General features: G+C 50.8%; 7 protein-coding genes across 7 annotated transcripts; 3 read left to right on the forward strand and 4 right to left on the reverse strand.

Annotated features, from left to right (window-relative positions):
* Positions 1-472: 472 nt before the first annotated feature.
* EDB91DRAFT_1094726 (ARM repeat-containing protein) lies at positions 473-3,404 on the reverse strand. Its single transcript, XM_041316898.1, has 12 exons — positions 3,198-3,404; positions 3,040-3,146; positions 2,754-2,989; positions 2,431-2,700; positions 2,294-2,384; positions 2,164-2,239; positions 1,964-2,112; positions 1,761-1,915; positions 1,398-1,712; positions 1,174-1,340; positions 953-1,121; positions 473-895 (listed from the first exon to the last, which is right to left on the reverse strand). The coding sequence occupies exons 1-12, from the start codon at positions 3,305-3,307 to the stop codon at positions 527-529; spliced, it is 2,214 nt and encodes a 737-aa protein (XP_041184671.1). The 5' UTR covers positions 3,308-3,404; the 3' UTR covers positions 473-526.
* On the forward strand, positions 3,355-6,567 carry EDB91DRAFT_38351 (outer membrane protein Iml2/Tetratricopeptide repeat protein 39). Its single transcript, XM_041327066.1, has 18 exons — positions 3,355-3,405; positions 3,457-3,706; positions 3,760-3,932; positions 3,982-4,011; positions 4,063-4,077; positions 4,126-4,146; positions 4,200-4,450; positions 4,502-4,550; positions 4,597-4,698; positions 4,750-4,848; positions 4,904-4,949; positions 4,996-5,100; positions 5,160-5,251; positions 5,307-5,338; positions 5,395-5,520; positions 5,577-5,660; positions 5,715-5,726; positions 5,789-6,567. Exons 2-18 carry the CDS (start codon positions 3,527-3,529, stop codon positions 6,313-6,315), a joined length of 1,944 nt encoding a protein of 647 aa, XP_041184672.1. The 5' UTR covers positions 3,355-3,405; positions 3,457-3,526; the 3' UTR covers positions 6,316-6,567.
* Positions 6,243-7,335, reverse strand: EDB91DRAFT_1262389 (dephospho-CoA kinase-domain-containing protein; the record flags this gene model as incomplete). Its single annotated transcript, XM_041324424.1, has 3 exons — positions 6,243-6,830; positions 6,885-7,278; positions 7,329-7,335. The coding sequence occupies 3 exons, from the start codon at positions 7,333-7,335 to the stop codon at positions 6,518-6,520; spliced, it is 714 nt and encodes a 237-aa protein (XP_041184673.1). The 3' UTR covers positions 6,243-6,517.
* A 268-nt stretch (positions 7,336-7,603) lies between these two features.
* On the forward strand, positions 7,604-9,712 carry EDB91DRAFT_1040804 (uncharacterized protein; the record flags this gene model as incomplete). The annotated part of the gene is made up of 7 exons (XM_041312890.1): positions 7,604-7,729; positions 7,789-7,944; positions 7,997-8,514; positions 8,567-8,761; positions 8,813-8,924; positions 8,977-9,435; positions 9,491-9,712. 7 exons carry the CDS (start codon positions 7,604-7,606, stop codon positions 9,710-9,712), a joined length of 1,788 nt encoding a protein of 595 aa, XP_041184674.1.
* Positions 9,713-10,041: 329 nt separating this feature from the next.
* Positions 10,042-13,668, forward strand: EDB91DRAFT_1262397 (uncharacterized protein; the record flags this gene model as incomplete). Its single annotated transcript, XM_041324425.1, has 10 exons — positions 10,042-10,058; positions 10,112-10,149; positions 10,203-10,258; positions 10,314-10,487; positions 10,556-10,622; positions 10,677-10,725; positions 10,778-11,326; positions 11,376-11,399; positions 11,453-12,089; positions 12,142-13,668. The coding sequence occupies 10 exons, from the start codon at positions 10,042-10,044 to the stop codon at positions 13,444-13,446; spliced, it is 2,916 nt and encodes a 971-aa protein (XP_041184675.1). The 3' UTR covers positions 13,447-13,668.
* Positions 13,669-13,695: 27 nt separating this feature from the next.
* On the reverse strand, positions 13,696-16,031 carry EDB91DRAFT_1262399 (uncharacterized protein; the record flags this gene model as incomplete). Its single annotated transcript, XM_041324426.1, has 4 exons — positions 15,901-16,031; positions 15,766-15,830; positions 15,443-15,702; positions 13,696-15,420 (listed from the first exon to the last, which is right to left on the reverse strand). The coding sequence occupies exons 1-4, from the start codon at positions 16,008-16,010 to the stop codon at positions 13,696-13,698; spliced, it is 2,160 nt and encodes a 719-aa protein (XP_041184676.1). The 5' UTR covers positions 16,011-16,031.
* A 66-nt stretch (positions 16,032-16,097) lies between these two features.
* On the reverse strand, positions 16,098-18,627 carry EDB91DRAFT_1325751 (uncharacterized protein). Its single transcript, XM_041325210.1, has 10 exons — positions 18,368-18,627; positions 17,946-18,314; positions 17,855-17,883; positions 17,526-17,794; positions 17,458-17,472; positions 17,289-17,404; positions 16,896-17,230; positions 16,636-16,849; positions 16,447-16,592; positions 16,098-16,391 (listed from the first exon to the last, which is right to left on the reverse strand). The coding sequence occupies exons 1-10, from the start codon at positions 18,372-18,374 to the stop codon at positions 16,206-16,208; spliced, it is 1,686 nt and encodes a 561-aa protein (XP_041184677.1). The 5' UTR covers positions 18,375-18,627; the 3' UTR covers positions 16,098-16,205.
* Between the last annotated feature and the right edge of the window lie 262 nt (positions 18,628-18,889).

Here is an 18,889-nt window from a genome sequence, read left to right on the forward strand (position 1 = left end):
CTTTTGGCACTCATCACCTCCTTATGCTCATGTCACACTGCACAGCGCGATTTTTCCATCAAGCCATGCGGTGCGGACTTCTTTTTCCTTGAGTTTCTATATCGACAGAACGTATTTTACTGTGTATTACGGTTGGTCTTTTCTCTTCTGTTATAATATTCTTGTTGCGCAAACGGTATGTCTATCGAAGGTTGGTTTTACTGTGTGAATGGTATTCCGTACAAACATAATCAGTTGACCCACAAGACGTCCGCTAGCACGAAGTTCCTGTACCATAAGGCATACAACGTTGACGGTGCACTCTGCTTTTGACCTGCTGACTGGGTGAATTATAGGTTGCGAAAGACTGGCTTGACGCCTCGAGTTGTCCGGTTGTCCACATAATTAATGTAAGAAGCATAGATCTTCACACCGTTGGAAGTTACTTACCGTCCAATTCAAAATGGGCAGGAACGTAGGTACCTGGCATCATGCAAGAGTTGCAGATAACATGCCAGAAGCTGCATCATTGTAAATTACGCATCTGCTACAGTAGATCTCCAATATTACTATGCTCTAATAGATCCAAGACCCCCCGCGCTAATCTCGCCGCCTCCTTGTCGTCATTCGTGTGTATCCGAGGGTGGCGTCCCCCAGGGCTCATACTCACGCTGACGCCCGCCGTCCACTCGCATATGTGCCGCAGCGTCGAGATGATCCCTGCTTCGGTGAGTTCGTGCTTCCAGCGCATGTTGGACTGGACGAGAGAGAAGATGCAGGAGACCAGGGGACGGCGCGTGTCGGATTTGGCGTCGGTCATGCAATCGTGCATGGCGTGGATAACGTGTGCGTGCGCGAAGACGGAGTCTTGTTGTTCTCGCGACCCGTTTGCGATGTTCGCCGCAAAACAAGCAGTCTGTTTAAATGCTGTGTTAGCGAGGGTTGCCAGACGGAATCAAAAGTTGAGAATCACATGACGGGTGACATGCTCATTGGAGCTTTCTAGACCGAAAGTGATACAGTTGGCGAGAGTCTCCGTATCGATAGATTCAAATACGTAGTCCACTCCTTCTTCGTCTGCAAGGTTACAGAGAATAGCCATGACTTGTTCTTGAATTTCGGGACTGGAATCGTTGTACAGCCTGTGGAACAGGCGTTAAGATGGCTAATCAGCGGTAGAGGTTGGAAACGGACGTGACGAGCCGGGGCCAGCCTAGATGTGTCATCACAGTCTGCTTTATGCCGAGATTACTTTTGTCGAGGGTATTCCGCATTGTCCACAAAATACTGACCCTCATGTTGAGGTCGTCAGAAGAAAAAAGTTGCATCAGCCGCGGAAGGAGCCCTTGGTCCAATAGTTTCTGAGTGAATCGCTCGGAGGTATGTCTTTGGAAAAGATATATAAATGTTGGACGCACCGGCTTTAGCGGCGAGCAATTGATCACCAAGTTGCAAATAGCATTCAAAGCCGCATACGTCACTCTTGGATCCTCGTCCTCCTTCATAAAAATTGCAAAGATCTCCATTCCTACAGCACTGTCCATGATATTCGTGCGCATGATAGACACCGCGCGACTGAGCGCACGTAGGCACGTGCATGCTGCGTGGCGAATACCAACGTTCTTGTGTGACAAGGACGCTTGTATCGTGGGGACGAGCTGGAGATCATCTGCAACTTCCCGGCGAATGTTATTGTCGAAGAGCGAAATCGCGGCAATCACGGTCAACGTCGCCTGTGATGAAAATAGATAAACACACCCTGGTGAAAAGATGGTACTTACTTCTCTGAGGGCAAGAGTGCTCTCGGGCTCGTCTTCTTCCCATTCTGACGTCTTTTTGGGCGGGGTGATGTGCTTGGCCAATAGAACTACCTTTTCCAATGTTCCACGTTCATATACTTCTCGACACAGATCTTGATCGTCTTTCACCAAATGATCTAATGCGAATTAGATGACTGCTTGAGGCAAGTGTGATGTTCTCATACAGAGAGTATAGCATGTTTTAATCTTGTTCTGTGCAGTTTCGGATGGACAAGAGAGCACACGGTTAACCACATGGATCACGTTCAGAGCGGCAGAGTAATCTATTGATCCTGGATGGTGACTTGCAGTGGCTCGAAGGACGTGGGCAGCACTGAAGGCGGTAAACAGTGAATCAAGGGTCTGATCCAACTGAAATGCTTACCACAGAGATGCAGCAAGTTGCACATCAGTCGATCTACTTTTCATCAAATTTAATATAATGTTCAAGGGGGTGTCGACTCATTCCGGAACATCAATGTCGGTCCTCAGTAGAGAATGGTAATGGCGCTTACCTGCGTCAGGCCAGGCCCTTGTGAGCGTGGTTGCCACTACAGTGTTTTCCATCGCTAAGGATGATATTGCGCCAAGCGCAGCTTCTTGTAACTATGAGGCGTCAGACTTACTTGCTCCTCGTGAATGATGAATTGACCTTTATGTCCTTCTTTTGAAGGAAGTTGACCAGAAGTCGCACTACCCATCCACCTCGTCTAGCTGGTGAACTGGAAGTTACCAATTCTTTTTTTTCCCAGCCGCGTCTGCCCTTACTCTCTTTGGAGCGTTCAGCAGGAGGTAGCCATTCTACGACAACGTTCCGGTGAGCTTCAGAGCGGACGGTTGTACTGATAAATTGTGCGATAGCGATGTTTGTTTGTGATGAGGGGTCGGCCAGGAGCGGGAGAAATATATTCAAACAATCAAACTTGAATCCTGTTAGCAAGACTATGGCTTGATTGAAGAAGGAAATTGAGTCACCTCGAAGAGATAACTCAGGGCTGCCTTGGCTTCACTGCGCAGATCGGGGCTCCACGTTCGAAGACCAAGTTGGGATGGACCAACGACTTCAGCAATGGCCGTGGACAACACTCGCAAACCCCGGGCTAACGCAGGTTTTAGTTGCACAGCATCGTCGGGTCTCAGATTTGAGAGTGCAAAGAGGAAGGCATGAAGAGCATTTGCGTGGAGTAGGCTAACTAGAGCGATCTCCGAACCTAGAATTGATTGTTGGTCTTCGGGCAAAGTCTATCATATGAGCGCATACCATAGGAGATGGACGCGATTACATGGGCAGCTTCGATACGAATGTCATCATGAGACCCTCGCGTATCAGCATAGGACGTTGGAGGGTGCTTGAGGCAGTTGACAAGCCTAGCCCGGTGGCTATGAGCTCTGCGTCGTGTACAATGTTATGCCACATACAAATGAATGAACGCTGTATCCTGAGCAAGGTCTAACTTGGCTGCGGGATTACCGATAACTGAATTTTTCAATGTCTTGAGGGTGCTGACGGTGACGGTTCGCACTGTCATCCGATTAGACTGTATCAAGGCAGTATGAGCGACTATGGCAAGACTGCGTAATGGTAAGTATTGAATTGAAGTCTAGTAAGTACCAGTGGGTAATCTTCGTAAGTCACTTCCCCACAGGAGCCCGGCTTCCGACTGAAGTGTTGCCGCAGAAGCGGTGCTATCGCGTGTGCGCACCGCTGGCAAGCCTTGGTCTCAAACCATACCATTCATTCACTTTCCATGGCTGCGCCGTCCACCCCGTCAGCCGAGTATTTACTACGCTCAGCGACGCAAGGATTTGATCACCTCTTTGCAAATGACATCGATGCAGCACAAAAGGCGTTTGAATCTGAGGACACTCCTTTTCACTTGTTAGGACTTGGTGTTGTCGCATTCATGCAGGCAGCCCTCGGTATGGAGGTTGGTTGTTCGCCTGTATGATCTTTAAAGATACACGAATGAATTTTCTGCAGACAGGTCTAATGGACGAAGCTACTCGCTGCCTTACAGCGTCAGAAGCGGGCGCCAAGAAGCAAGCACGGGCGGCAAAATCGTTGCCCTCAAACCATCGATTCGACGCTGGAATGGAATGGGAAGTCATGCATGCCGATGCCGTCGTTCTGCTTGGCTTGACCCATGCACTGAGGTATGTATGTCCCTACTAACACATGATCACCTCTTATCTTCGGTTACAGTGAGTCATACCGGGGCTACCTACAGTGTTTGTACGTTCCATTTCATATACGTGTTTCCGCTTGCTGCTAACACTTTCGCAGGTATGAGCTCAACAGGTCAGTTTCGGAAACGAGACATGCTCTATATTACTGATGTCAAGAAAGTGCCCATTCCAAATTTAACAAGTGCGTCGTCATTAATCATTCATGTCTCGCACATGTTCATCGACTGTCACCAGACTTTTCAAGACTGTCTACCCGAATGGTCTCCAGTCTTACGCAACTCCAGCGACAACCCCTCTGCCATCGCGTGAAGGCTCTGTTGGAAGCCCGGGATCTTCAGTAACACAGTTTAAACTACCTACTGCGCCCAAGCCAGGCTTCTTCAGCAGGTGGTTCGCTCCAACGACTTCAGTACCCGCTCCTGGGACAATCACAAATCCGCCTAACGGGCCCGTTGAGGAACTCGTATTGTCTGGAACCGCGTTTGGTACCCTTCTTCACACTTCTTTTGTTTTCTTACTAAATTCAAGATTGCCAGGATATGGGTTGTTCAACCTGGTGCTTTCTCTCCTACCTGCAAAGATTAGGTGTGTTGCCAATAGTACAAGCAACATCCCCTTGACACCACTTCAGAAACGTGGTTGGCTTTTTTGGCTTCAATCACGACCGCATGCTAGCTCTACAGGCTCTTGCCGTTGCTGCCGCGGGGAATGATATTCATTCCGTCTTTGCTGGGTAAGACCCCAGCGGTAGTCTATGACGCGCGTTGTGCTAATTAAATCAAAGGTTGGTTCTCATGACCTACCACGGAGTTGTTCTTCTTCTTGCCGGGTATCAGGCAGACGAGGCGCATATTATCAAGCAGTACAAGGCAATAGTGTCAAGGTCAGTAGCTCTCTTCCTGATTTCAGTCAGTGCAACTAAGGCGTCACAAATCCAGAGTAGACGCTCGATACCCTGATGGTTCCCTGTGGATCCTGAATAAGGTTTGTTTTATTCAACGAAGTTCCTCTCATTCTCATCCCCTGCCAGGCAAAAATACAGCGCATGACACACGATACCGATGGCGCGATCAAGACCTTGAGGGACGGCTTGAAGCCTGAGAGGAAAAAGTCATTCCCCCAGGCCGACACACTGGTATGTATCTTGATTGTGACACCCTTTTTCAGGTTCCTGACCCACGTTTTTACCTCCAGCTCACATTTGAGTTGGCCTGGACGCTCCTTTCGTGTCGTCGTTACGAAGAAACGGCGAAGCAGTTTTTAGACATCACCAAACTGAATAGCTGGTTCTCTATCTTCCTCTTCTCCGCATACCTTCGGACTGACCTATCCATCACGCAGGAGTCACGCGACATACTACTTCATTGCGGCTGGTGCGACATGAATCTCTACATCATTCAAAGCGTGCTGTTTACCTTTACCTTACTAGGCTGCTACTTTTCTTTGAAAAATTACGATAGAGCTCAGGAACTTTTGGACAAAATTCCCCGCCAACTCGAAAAACGGAAGCTTGCAGGTAGAGATATGCCCACAGAATCCTTCATTAAGAAAAAGAGTACGTCGTTCTGTGAACCAATCCTTTGACATTCAATCGACCTCACGTTGGAATAGTGGCTTTCTACAAGAGAAAGCAAGTTCGCCTTGGAGGAGATGAGCAACGATTTGTAGAAGCTATCAGAATCAGTCCCGCAGAAGGTTCGTTCCACGGCGTATTTCTTGTATGCTTTCTTACTATTTTATTTGCGACAGAGATTGCTATTTGTGCGTAACGATTTAAACCAATCATCTTAGTAATGAATCCTGACCTGACATTTTTATCTTAGTCTGGAATACTCACGCACGTATTGAGAGCTCCGTCGCCATAGCGCATATCCAAGAGTGGTCCGCACTGACCCCAGCTATCACGAATGTCGAAAGCAAGTATCTGGTGACGCCAGTTCCAACGCGCGCAAACGACGACCTCGATACCGTTGACGAGCTTGCAATACGCTCGCTCCTTCTTGGAATTGTCCACTGCACCCTCGCCGAGTATGCGCCTGCGCGCGCATTCCTCCTCGATGCAATCGAGAAAGCCCCTGACGTCGAGATCAGCTCCTGGGTTGGGGGTATCTCCGCCTTCGAGCTGGCCGTACTCGATTTGAAGGAGGCAGATATGAAGGCTGCGGACATGAAGCTGGATGAAGCGATGGCGATGTGGGAGGGCGTGCTCACGGGCGCCAGCGAGAGACTAGACCAAGCATATGCGCTGTCCACGAAGCAGACGGACCTGTCATCGAGGCTTGATAGCCGAATTGTTATGCTTCGGGATGAGCTTGCTGACAAGCGTGAATTGCTTGGACTTCCGGCATGAAACAGTGCCGAAAGGAGGAGTTGTTGGTTTGGCACCTACGGGAGTCGGGACAGGACCACAGGTTGTAACATACACTGCACCATTACTTTACAATATACATCTCGCACGTTGCATCTAGTGACCTCATGTCCATCGCTTTGATTATTTATGCATCGTGACCGTATGTAGCACAGACGGATAAGAGTACACAAGTCTACAGGCTCTAAACTAGCCTCCGAATCCGTCGTCGCGATCGTTTGACAGACCTCCATCCCAATGTCCATAGCGCAGAAACCAAAGCAAATGGAGGGAAAAGCCAGTTAAACCTCCACGACCACCCAGCCATCCGTTCTAACTTCACAAGACACGACTGAACTTGCTGTTCCAGATCCTGCAAGTCCCCAGAATTATCGACGACGATATCGGCATATTCCACTTTCTGCGCGATGGGAAGCTGTGAATTAAGGCGCGCTGAAGCGTCTTCACGGGACGATCTGTCGCGCTTCATGAGCCGCTGCAGCTGAATGTCTGCCGAACTTCGGTATGTGGTAGTTATGGATAAGAATCAAAGATATCAGGGAGAAACGTACCAGTACACCACGATGACTTTTCCCATCCATTTCCACAGCCCTCCCTCTATTAGAAGAGGGACATCCACAACACACAATTTCTCTCCTCTCAACCAGCACCAAAACACATCAGAAATAATGGCACGCGAGACAGCAGGGTGGATGATAGAATTCAATTTCTTCCGCTTCGCCTCGCTGTTGAAGATAATAGCACCAAGTTTCTTCCTATCGAGGGTGCCATCTGGGAGTAGCACTTCAGAACCGAAGTATGCGACTATTTGAGCGAGCCCTTTGGTTCCAGGCTGTACCACCTCCCGTGCAAGAACGTCTGCGTCGATGACGGGTACCTGCTGGGACTTGAAAAGGCTGGATACAGTTGATTTACCCGTTGCGATACCCCCTGTAAGACCGACGACTGGGATTCATTCAGAGATCAGTAGAGACATTCGTATGGAGACAAAATACCCAACATCCCTGTTTGCCTCGTTGGCAAGGTGACCGCTTTTGAGCTAACAGAGCGTTGATGCGTGCCGATGCCTCTGACACGCTGAATGGAGAGTCGTGCGTGTGACCCCCCGCTAACTTATAATTACACCCCCTTCTTACCTAATTGCCAAGTCGTGTGTTCGTCCCAAACCTCCGACGACAAGTCTCGAAGCTTGAAACTCGAAGGCTAGAAGCGCTTTCGAAGTTCTTTCGTTCCCCTTTCATTCTCAAGTGCATTCGAGAAGTTGCGCAGAATGCCTACTGCAGTCAACGGTATAGCTACCAACTCCAATGCCAACGGAAAGGCCATTAAATCCAAAAACCAGCTCCGGCGAGCAAAGGCAAAAGAAAAGAAAGCGCTTGCCGCTCAGACGACACCTGTACGTTTCATATCTCGGTTAAGATTCAAAACATATACAGAATTGAATTGTGGCTGCAGGAACCTAACGAAAACTCTGACACGGTGAAGCAAGAGGAGGATGGGCATGTTGGCAATGTCGAGTACGTGATTGAGCAGCTGGATGTCAAAGATCCGGCTCTTGAGGCCTTCTCCGACATTTTTGCACGTTTCCAGGCTCCTCAGGACTATGCAGAGGTGCGTCGTATAGTGCCCACCACTTCCTCCCTTGGTTCACGCAAGATACTAGGCAAAGGATTCGGAGCCCACAAAAGGGGAGGTTATCTACTCGGACCACGATATGGAATCAGATGCTGGCTCAGACGCAGAGGCGAAGAAGCCTCTTTCGAAAAAGAAACAGCGCAAGATGGCCCGCTTGACGATTGCAGAACTCAAGCAGCTGGTGGCGAAACCCGAAGCAGTCGAATGGACGGATCCTTCAGCTGCTGACCCAAGATTACTGCTCCATCTCAAGAGTTACCGCAATACCGCTCCTGTTCCTGCACATTGGAGTGCAAAACGAGATTACCTGCAAGGGAAACGTGGTATCGAGAAGCCACCATTCCAACTCCCTTCATACATAGCAGATACAGGAATTGCGACAATGAGAGACGCAGTCAAAGAGAAGGAAGCGAACATGTCGTTGAAAGCCAAAACTCGCGAGCGGGTGCAGCCGAAGATGGGCAAGGTCGACATCGACTATCAAAAGCTACACGACGCCTTCTTCAAGTTTGCAACAAAGCCAGTAACCACTGGTTTTGGCGAGATGTAAAATCTGTTGATTCCTTTCCTTTCACTTTCGCTCATTCCTCCTTTTTAGGTACTATGAGGGAAAGGAATTCGAAACATCGCTGAAAGAGAAACGACCAGGAGATTTGTCACCGGAGCTTGTTGAAGCGCTATCAATCCCGCCACTAGCACCTCCACCTTGGTTAATTAGCATGCAAAGATTTGGTCCTCCTCCAAGCTATCCGACTCTACGGATCCCTGGTCTCAATGCACCCATACCCGAAGGGTGAGTGCGGCACCTCTTGGTAACTTCAAGGTGATTGATCACATTTTCCAGCGCCCAATGGGGTTTCCATCCTGGTGGTTGGGGTAAGCCCCCATTGGACGAGTATAATCGCCCTCTATATGGCGATGTGTTTGGAGTGTTGCCGAAAGTCACTGATACGAACGTATGTGAAGAAATTTTGATCATGAACCTTTCTCTTACGCTCTTTTTCGCAGATTGGTGAGCCAGTTGACAAGATTATGTGGGGAGAGCTAGAGCCAGAGGAAGGCAAGTTCATATTTTCATCGATATTGTGGCAAATGCTGAGAGAACCTGCAGAGGAGGAGGAAGAGGAGGAGGAAGAATCGGAAGAGGAGGAAGATGAAGAAGCTACTGAAGCTGCACCAGTAGACGGCCTTCAAACACCTTCTGGCCTGGAAACGCCGTCCGGAATGGCCAGCGTTGTCTCCACAGTCGCTGGGGGACTTGAAACACCCGATTTCTTGGAGTTGCGGAAGACATCGGCCAGGCATCCATCAGACGCCTCGGAGAGTGGATCGCGGTCATTGTATCAGGTTGTACCGGAGAAACAAACTTCTATCCGCGGGCTCATGGGTAGCGAGCGTGGGTATGACATCAGTCAAGTCACCAATCCGCAAAACCTTCCTGTGCTTGGGGAGGAGCGGGGAACGAAGGTATGTCAAAATATTTTATTAAATATTTTAACAGGGATAATAATAGCCATGTCAGCGTAAGGCGAATGGTGTCGACATTTCTATCGATGCAGGCGAGATGGAGGGCATATCGGAAGATGAGCTACGGCGAAAGTACGAGCAACATTCACGAGGTTCGGCAGGAGTGGCGGGGTCGAAAGAAGACTTCTCAGACATGGTGGCGAAGGAAATGGCGAAGAAGAAGCAAAAGATGGATCGCGAACGGGAGACAAGGAAGGGGAAGGAATTCAAATTTTAATTTGGCTTCCCGTAGTCTACGCGATTCCTTGTACATTCGTTGTTCCCCCTAGCTTTTAGTATCCGCTTATCATTATATTTCTTTGCTCGCTATGAAGTTGCTTTTCCATTTTGCGCATAGCGTCAGGGCATTGATGTCACGAGTTGATAATCATCCAGATTCCGGCTGCGGTTGCGTCAAACACTTGTGTGAAGAATAGGCTGTGCGTTTCAGCGCCTAGTAGTTACCAGCCCTGATAGTTGTGCGCAAAAAGTGATTTGAACTAAGCACGCGGCGCCTCCCCTTTCACTCGTTTCTGTCTCTTGCGCGGATAACAGTTTCTTCAAGGAATGTCGCAAGTGAAGATGTGAGTCCCCTTAGTGACTCCTACTAGTACCGCCACTCAAGAAGTACTTTCAGCCAACTTCAGCCACCCCCAAATGTCGATTTTGTCGTTGGTCAGTGCAAGAACTCTTATGCTAGGACTTCTTTTAAGACACAATAACCTTAGGCTATCCCGGGATACCACCAGCTGCGAAAGATCGTCCTCAGGCAGCAGTTAAAGGTGTACGTGCCCGCTCTCCATATAACACTCGGTTGCCTAATGTACTATGCCTGCCAGGCTGTCGAGGTCCGCGTGGGTCCCCAGGGTGCCAGAGCAAAGTGGGTACGTGTCGAGCTCAAGAAGATCGAGACGCTCCCTGGCGGTGGTCAGACGAACTCCTACTTTGACTTTGTCGGCTCCAGTCCGATAAATCTATGGCAGTCGAGTGAAGAGTATGGGTTATTGCAGTCAGTCAGTGGTGTAGGCATCCCTGTGTAAAGATGTCGGGCTGATAACTTGTTTCTGCTGGCCGGCGACAGCAAGACCTCCCGTTTAATATCCGTATACCTGAGTCCATTCCGCCAAGCATTGCCCTCGAAAGAGGCGGTGAGTGGCTGCGCAATCTCAATCCTTGTATCTGATGGGTCTTGTATTGTATAGCTGGCATCCGCTACGAGCTTGTCGCGACTGTTTGTACTCTTGGCAAGAAGTGCGTTTTCCGGTCAGACCCTGGAATGCGTGCGTTGACTTATCATCGGCAGAGGTTTCTTCCGCCGCCGAAAAACTGTTGTGACATCCCAAGCCACGACAATCATTATCGATAAGCATGAACTCCACTCAACGTGGCCTGTATATGCGCAGGCAGAATCACGTTCCGTTACTCAAGATGGCGTACATCTCACAGTGGAGCGCCAACGAACATGCTTCGGACCAGGCGACCGTGTATCTGTCATGGCTATCCTCAAATCAGACTCAGTGCATCCAGTTGTCCTCCGTGGTTTCGAATTTTCTCTCAAAGAAACAATGATATTCCGCGCTGGAACTCAGGCTGGTGCCACGGGCAAGCGCAGTGGGCCGCAGGTCAAAGTTGGGCTTGTTGGCGAGCAGAAGGTGCCCCTCAGTGTCACGTTGTTTGGCGGTATGCAGCACAAGGCGGAAGTCGGGTGTTTGATCCCAAACACACACACTACTACCACGCTCAATGCTGCGAGGCACATTGACATCACATATGCGATCGTAGTTAAAGCGTGGTTCGGCTCGATGCAGTCGGTTACGATGGAGCTTCCTGTTATTGTCTCGAACTGGCCAAGGTGAGGACTTCTATTAATGTCCCAATAGCACATATTTAACGGATTACAGGAGTGTATCCGAGGAAGCCATCAGGTATGCGATACTCGCCGTTCTCAAAGTAATCCTTGCTAAAGTAATCCTCTCAGACGTATCGGTATTGCCCCCAGCCTTTGTATGACCACCCCATCGAGCACTGCACCGACAGTCCCGATAACCCCTCGCCCTCTCACCAGCCACTCACAGACATCCGACTACAACTCCTCCGCTCATGGGCATGGGCGCACACCCCTGTCGCCTCCAGCCTCATCCATCCAGTACAATACCGCCCCCGGTGCACAGAACGGCGATGGCCAGCGTGATGATCTTGAAGTCGACGAGGTCGGCGCTCTCAAGAGTCGGCAGTCACGTATGCCAGGCACAGTAGATCACCCCGGGTACGGCTTGTCAGCACATAACTCTATGGGCAGTATTCAGGAGGACGACGCCGTTAATGTACGCCCCGTCGCTGGCTCGGGACGTAGACGACGTGGCTCGGCCGTTGCTGCAGGAACACAGAACCGCCTCACGATTACTAACATTAGTGATCGGGATGCAGAGGTGCGGGAGGCTGTAGAAGAAGCACAGATGGCTGCAAGACAACCGCAGCCGACGACACCACCGATGAGGGGTCAACGTTCGTGGATCTCCGCCGAGGAAGAAAAGAGGAAGTTGTACGAGAGTGCGAAGGCTAAGGTCGAGAAGGTCCAGGGTAGTAGTGCCATGACCCCAGAACGCAGTGAATCAGTGAGTAGATCCTGGTTATCATCCCAATCTCCTTCGCTAATCTTTCTTGTAGCCCCCGCAACCGAAAGGCTCTCCTTCGTCCCGTGCTGCCTGGCCAACAGCAGAAGAGGAGAAAGTCCGTCTGTTCGATAAAGCTCAAGCCACTGCCAAACGCACCCAAGCACTCGGATCCTACTCAAGCCACAGCCGAGAAAGTTCGGAAGCCAATGGGTCTCCCGGATTTTCGAAACCCTCTCGTAGCGTTAATTCCATGTCTGCAGGTGCTGCCCTCTACCAGCACGCAATATCCTCCATGAACAAGAACCCCCCGAACAACACGAGCCCCAGTGCCAGCACGAATGTCAGCCCCCCACGCTCTCCTCACCCACCGTCACCACCTGCTTCGACTTCCTCTAAGGTTGTTCCACACTACCCGTCTGCCGAGGAGGAGAAGGCCGCCCTGAAGCGATACCATGAGGCCAAGCTCGCTGTCGATCGGAGCCAGAACACCCAGTACGCGTCTCGCGAAGGGATATCGTCGTCCTCAGCACCTGTTGCCTACGATACCCTCTACCCCTCTGCCAGTGTCTCTCGTAGTGCATCCTACGGCGCGCAGCCAGGTGGGTCTGATATGCCCCCGCCGTTCGATGGGCCCAATGGACAACCACAATATTTGAATGAAAAAGAGAAGCTGAGGAGGCACCACGAGGCACAGGATGCGGCCGCCATGGCTGCACAAAGCTCGTCTGCCGCGTTGGACGCATCGCCCTCATACACCGCTTCCCCATCATACTCTCCACCTGGACAATCACCTGCAACTAACGGCCTGTCAGAGAAAGAACTCCTCCGGCGGAGGTATGAAGAGCAAGACGCAGTGGCACTTTCCCAGCAGCAGCAGCCCCATCCGACTCCTCCACGTGTCGTCAACGGCTCACGACTCCCGGCTCCCCCCGGACCACCTTCTGGGGGTGGCTCCAGACCACTCACAGCAGCCGAGGAGAAGGCACAGCTACGTGCCAAATACGCTGCCGAGGATCGGCAGACCAATGGCAGCGCATCTCCGTCCGCGTCAGGCTCCATCTCTCACCACCCGCTGCCTTCGAGTGCCTTAGCCCCGCCCCCGCCTCCGCCGCTCATGCCACGTCCGCCCGCCGAGTATATCCAGGAGACACAAGAGGAGGACGCTCGCGTGCGGCATTATGATAGCATAAGCATGGGGATTCATAGTTCGCCTATGCGCGTTGGGTCCCCGTTTGCGGAACCAGGAATACAGCTTGACATCCGCCCATTCACGCCATTCAGCGTTGGGCTGTACGATTCTGGCAGTCCTGCAGCGCAGCGGCCCCATCCGCCGCCTCCCTTGCCGCCGCAAAAATGATTTGTATTCAGTGTTAGTACCATCTTAACGCCTTATTTCATGTTTTACGAGTTATCAACGGATCTTGATTCTTTCCAATGTTGCCACTGCCAAGTTGGTCAGTGTATTTCTGTCTATCGTTACATTTTTCGACGTATTACAGCACTACATATGACGATGGGCTATATAATAACACAGTGGTGGCAGTATCATTAGTTCTACAGTGTTCGACATTCCTTATACTCGTCATGTTACCTTCCTACTATTTATTCATCTTTTCCTCTTACTCCTACTGCCCGTCCCCAATGATGATGATGATGTTGCTGCCTCTGTCGCACCAGAGAACAACCCAATGTCCGTAACATCCGATTTACGCTTGCGGCCCCGTGTGGTCGCGCTTTGGGTGGTTTGCATCAAAGACGTAGTCATATCCACATCGCTATCTTGCGAAGCAACCCCGTCGAGGAACGCATGCACCTGCTCACTCGGCACTTTTTTCTCCACGCCCGCTGCACGTGCCGTTGACGAGTCCAGCTTGTCCGCAAGTCTCAAGCTTTCTATATCTGGGTCTTCCTCACCGTGGCCTGTATGCCCAGCTGCGCTGGGCGCCAAATCTATCCCGTTCAGATATGACCCAATGTCGAATGAATCCTGACCCGATACACCGTAGGGATCATCGAGGGACTGATGCGCGCCGTCCGTCGCGTCGAACGTCGTAGGGTCAAAGCCGAGGCTCTGAATGAGGGAATGGATGTTTGTCTCCAGCGAGTCGACATCCGTGTTGATCTCATGTGCTGAGGAGTAGGTCTTCTGCAGGTGGTCATCGTGTGCCTCGAAGGGTGCTAAGTCGCCGCCACCACTAGGTGGGAGGAGGGAGTACGAGCTAGAGTAGTCTGTCTGAAACGCAGCAGGGTCATACGGCATCAGTTGCGCTGGGTTTGCGTTCGTGTGTTGCGGTAACTCTGGTTGGGGCTGTGGTTGGGGCTGGACGGGGAAAGGCTGCTGCATGATGGACTGCGGTAGGATTCCTTGCGTGTGCCCGTCCCCTGGGAACGAGAACCCACCTCCACCAAGCGCCGCAATCAGCTTTTGCATCTGCACAGGAGACGAGAGCACCTGGGAAAGTGCGGCGTGGATGAGGGAGTCATTCTGCGGGGAAGGAGGTGGGGACGTTGTGGTGAGGGAGGTGAAGGCGGGCGCAGAGACTGAGTGGTGGATCGGGGTTGGACGAGGGAAGGGGGCATTTGGCGAAGTGGGTGAAGCGACATTTACATTTGATGGATTTGAATTGGATGCGTTGGTCTTGGTGGTGTTGTTGACAGGGGCGGTGTGGGGGCGTGAAGTGGTATTTGCGTCAGCTGTGGGAGTTGGGGCATCATGGAGAGAGGGTTCAATGGACGTAAATCGGGGTGATGTGTTGCACGAAGGGCCGTATTCAGATGGGAGAGTAGACGGTGTGTCCAGAGACGCGAAAAGATCTGTAAAATCACGGAGAAAGGGCATCAGTATCGAGAAACCCATGCAAGGAAAGGACGCACCGATATCAGACGACTTCGCACTATCTATGCTGGTCCTCGGCTGGTCCTCTATGATATCAGTAACTTCCACAGCCTTCTTTGCATTATTCCCTCCGCCACTGCGTCCATCGCCAATCATCAACCGCTGTGGTTTCCTCCCGAGCATCTCACTCCCCTCGCCGCCACTGACAGCTCCTCCACCACCCATATCATCCTTGCGTATTGGGTTGTCTGCAGGACCGAACACACCTGCAAGGAATTTAAGGATACGGTTAATGGTGTCCTGGTGTTTCTTATGCCTCTCGCGGGCAGCAATGGCTTCCTGCCAAAGATGTTGGTTGGAGGACTTGAGGTCATTGAGGTCGGCGGAGATGGCGGCTTGGTGTCTTTTTATAGCTTGAATACCATTCACAATTGAATTCATGTCCATCAACTGGCCAGGGGTCAACGGCGCCCGCAGGCGCAGATGCACCCGCGTCTTTATTGGGAATTTCAGCGACAGCAGCAGCAATGTCGGAGGTAGATGCGGCGGCCTGCTTTTTGCGCTGGATAAGGCAGAGTAAGTCCGGTTGGCCACGGAGGAAATGGGGGTGCTCGAAGTTCCAGAATTCAGTATCAGTATCGGAACGGAGCACGCCTTGTTGGAGATGAGGAATTTTGTGAAAGCCGTACATGTTGAGCTGGCGGACAAAAGAGGAGAAGTTCTTGTGTTTGAACCAACGTCCTAGGACTTCACTAGCGAAGCGCTCTTGGTCGAGGACTACAAAAGGTAGAGTGTCAAGGTTCGTTCATTGAACAGAGAAAGATCAGCGCTGGGACGCACCAAAGAAAGAGTCACCGGTGTCAGACCATCGGATAAGATCGTGGTCTGAAGGGTCATTTACCATCCTATAGAGCAAGATGGTGATGGGATGTAAGGACCACAGCATCTGTAAGATTAGATTCAACGAAGACGCACTCGTATAGCTTTTGGAGAAAGGCGGGTACGAGCTGGCGTGCTGGTCTGTTGAGATGGGATGAGCTGGCTCTGGGAGCCACCGCTAGAAACATTTGTTGGTCTGTACTCATATTGTAGTCGTTGGAAGAGACGAAGAACACAGCGACGTTGCCTTCATATTGATTCTCGGCCACCAAAGGCCAACACGTCAAAACACTCAAACCCTAACCTTAATTTCGTTCTTGTCGTTCATGTTCTACAGCAATAAGTTACAGGCAGTTCTACGAAAGATGTATATACGCCAGCATTGCATGTGAATCACGTCCCTAGAAACCATATGGCTCCAGCCGTCTGATGCACTTGGGCTGTGGTCTCTTCCACTCCCCTTTGTTGGGGTCAGGCCACAACAAAGCATTGTCCCAAATTTGAAATGGTGCACCACGCTGCTCATCGACCACCTCGGGAGGCGCCGGGAAAAACCCCAACGGCCAAGTAGGCAAGTAGCACATCTCCTACGAAACCACGTCAGTCATTTCATAAATAAGCGACTTCGTCGACTTTGATTACCTCGACGCCACAAGCCGGCCTACACTTCACCCACACACTCCAATCTAGCCAGGAAATCAACTTCGTCATGTCCTCCTTCCATTCCCCCATGAGAGTACGTATCCGATCAGCTTCAGGGCGTTGGTCCGACGGATAAAAGGGGTCAACTCCAGCAATCAGACCAGAGGCCCACATCTTCGTAGGTGACACGGCATATTTCGCGCGTAGTTTCTTGCACGGCCTGCAGAAGCAGATGCTCAGAAGGCATCAATGTCGCCCCACGAGCTGCTATGGCCATGTGCGATGTAGCACATTCACGAAAAACTGGTGCAGCCCACGAATTTGTCGCGTTGGTAGCGACGGAGGTGTTAGATGGCAGAGCTGCAAGAATAGTGTACGGCGTAAGCACAGTGCGCAGCTGTCTCTGAACTTTTCGCGCGTGGTCAATTAGGATCGATGTATCATCCAACAGTTATGTTCAGCAGATACTGCATCACCTCCAGGCGGCTTGCATATCGGCCAACCACCACCCGCAAGACCGTCTTCCAGTCGATGCCGCTGGCTGTCGCTGGTGGTCGTACTAATGCTTCAGCTAGCTTGTTTTTGACACGCTCGATATCCTCCGATGATATTCCTGCCACTCGATGATCCCACCGCTCCAAGCCGACACGGCGTGGCACGAGGGAGGGAACAAGAGTGGTGTCATAGAAAGAGACGAATGCAGAATAGTCAAGTATAACCCGAGTGTCCCCTGGATAAAGTTCGTGCCATGAAGCAGAATGCATGACTTCAAAAGCAGCATGCACTGATGTCGAGGAATACATCAGATTATTTATACCCAAACATAGACAATGGTCGCTCACGGGTATCTGTGTCTTCTGGTAGATCTGTCACGGGGCCATCCGAGGCGCGGAGGGTCTCGAGATTTAAGAACGAAATGATTTCCATGTGAGAGGTGAAGTCGCAGACCATGATTTCACTAAGTTCGTTGTCAAAAAAAAAAAAAAGAACTAGATATGTATGGGTACGCACACATTCCCCTCCATCCTACACATCACAAATCAGCATCGGGTGTCAACCCATCTCAAAATCCAACGAACCTCACGAAGCCATTCACGCCGTATTTCTGACCCCACTTACACAGATCCTTGATGCGCAGCCACTCATTGTCCACCCACTCGGGTTTCATTTCCGACCATGCTACGAGATCTTGGGTGTCCATGGTGCCCTCTGGGAGTTTTGCAGCGCTGCTTCCATCAAAATAGAGCACTTTCATTGGCCGAGTGACTGTAAAGGTGGCGTGCCAGCACCCGGTTTTGACATCCCCATGGCACAAAAGCATGGAGTGATCTGGTTCCATCGCGACCCACTCGAGAGCGGTCGGTATATGAGGACCGGTGATGGATCCATGGTAGAGGAGGGTGCCTACGGGAACAGTCCCTGGGATTATTGTGTGACCTGTAAGACACAAGTTGTAGTGCAGCTACCCAGTGATCCGAATGCTATAGATTCAGGCATACCAATACGATGACGCGTGTTTGCCCAATGCTGAAGCAGGGAATTGGCTGTTTCGAACACCAGATGGCCTGTCGCGTTCACCGCAGGAGCTTCATGAAGATCCCACTGTCCAAGATCATGCGGGTAGAAGCCTAAAGAGGCATGACTCGACAGAGGTGTCTGCGCAGTCAGCACTCGTTCAAGGAATAACCAAATGATCACTCCTTTCCTGGTAGATAGCATTGCGTGACAAGTAAGTTGAGATCCAAGGGCCTTTGTATAATGTGTGCTCAGCGTTATCTTGAATGATATGATCTGATAATCTTGGCCCGGCGCGCTACATCCTCTATCGACACCGTGACTTGTGTTCGATATGCCATTCCCGCGATTGTCTCCAAGACTCAGTTAGTGGCCGGTGACCTTGAATGCATCATAAGTTTCTCACCCATCATTTCCCGTGGCCATCGCGTGCCAATTCGAATCAGAGTCGAATCGCGAGCTTCCAGAACACTGCGGCATCAATCTTGTTGTCCGGGCGGTGTTCATTGTGTTACTCCAATTTATATACAAACCAACGTCGACCATGATGCGTCTAAGTATGATTAGGTTTGTGTAAGCCCGTTAGCTTACCTGAATTCCCATAATCAGCATAAATACTGTCCGAGATAACGAAAGCGTGAGCTTTCATTATCACTGCCTTTTGGCGTAACGGTTAAGGGACGACAGTACTTCTTGACTACTTACAGTTCGAGTCTAATAATAGATTAAGATGTAGCGCCAGCTTTCAACTTCAATGACCGTGCTGACTGAACACTACACAATTCGGCTGAACCAAGTGAGACTTTTCCTGACGGACAGTCCTGTAAGGCTGAACACATACCAGTCTGCGTCGTTATGTGCGCTGTTCTCCCCCGAACGACATCACCACCACAGTCGCTTCCCCTAGTGATGACGCTACAACGACTGC

This window comes from Suillus paluster, assembly GCF_016628075.1.
Source record: "Suillus paluster strain FC165 chromosome Unknown EDB91scaffold_1, whole genome shotgun sequence".
Classification (NCBI taxonomy): Eukaryota; Fungi; Basidiomycota; class Agaricomycetes; order Boletales; family Suillaceae; genus Suillus; species Suillus paluster.

What these genes read in the sequence shown, in the direction of transcription:
- EDB91DRAFT_1325751 (XM_041325210.1), bottom strand. An exon ending in ACCAGAAGACACAGATACCC is followed by an intron (nt 17,231 to 17,288) that starts GTGAGCGACCAT and finishes CCTCGACATCAG; the next exon opens with TGCATGCTGCTTTTGAAGTC. An exon ending in AACTACGCGCGAAATATGCC is followed by an intron (nt 16,593 to 16,635) that starts GTGTCACCTACG and finishes TGATTGCTGGAG; the next exon opens with TTGACCCCTTTTATCCGTCG.
- EDB91DRAFT_38351 (XM_041327066.1), top strand. Translation starts at nt 3,527, where the DNA reads ATGGCTGCGCCGTCCACCCCGTCAGCCGAGTATTTACTACGCTCAGCG. An exon ending in GGCTTGACCCATGCACTGAG is followed by an intron (nt 3,933 to 3,981) that starts GTATGTATGTCC and finishes CTTCGGTTACAG; the next exon opens with TGAGTCATACCGGGGCTACC. An exon ending in ATCCTTCATTAAGAAAAAGA is followed by an intron (nt 5,521 to 5,576) that starts GTACGTCGTTCT and finishes ACGTTGGAATAG; the next exon opens with TGGCTTTCTACAAGAGAAAG.
- EDB91DRAFT_1094726 (XM_041316898.1), bottom strand. Translation starts at nt 3,307, where the DNA reads ATGACAGTGCGAACCGTCACCGTCAGCACCCTCAAGACATTGAAAAAT. An exon ending in TTCAAAAGAAGGACATAAAG is followed by an intron (nt 2,385 to 2,430) that starts GTCAATTCATCA and finishes GACGCCTCATAG; the next exon opens with TTACAAGAAGCTGCGCTTGG. An exon ending in ATTGCTCGCCGCTAAAGCCG is followed by an intron (nt 1,341 to 1,397) that starts GTGCGTCCAACA and finishes CGATTCACTCAG; the next exon opens with AAACTATTGGACCAAGGGCT.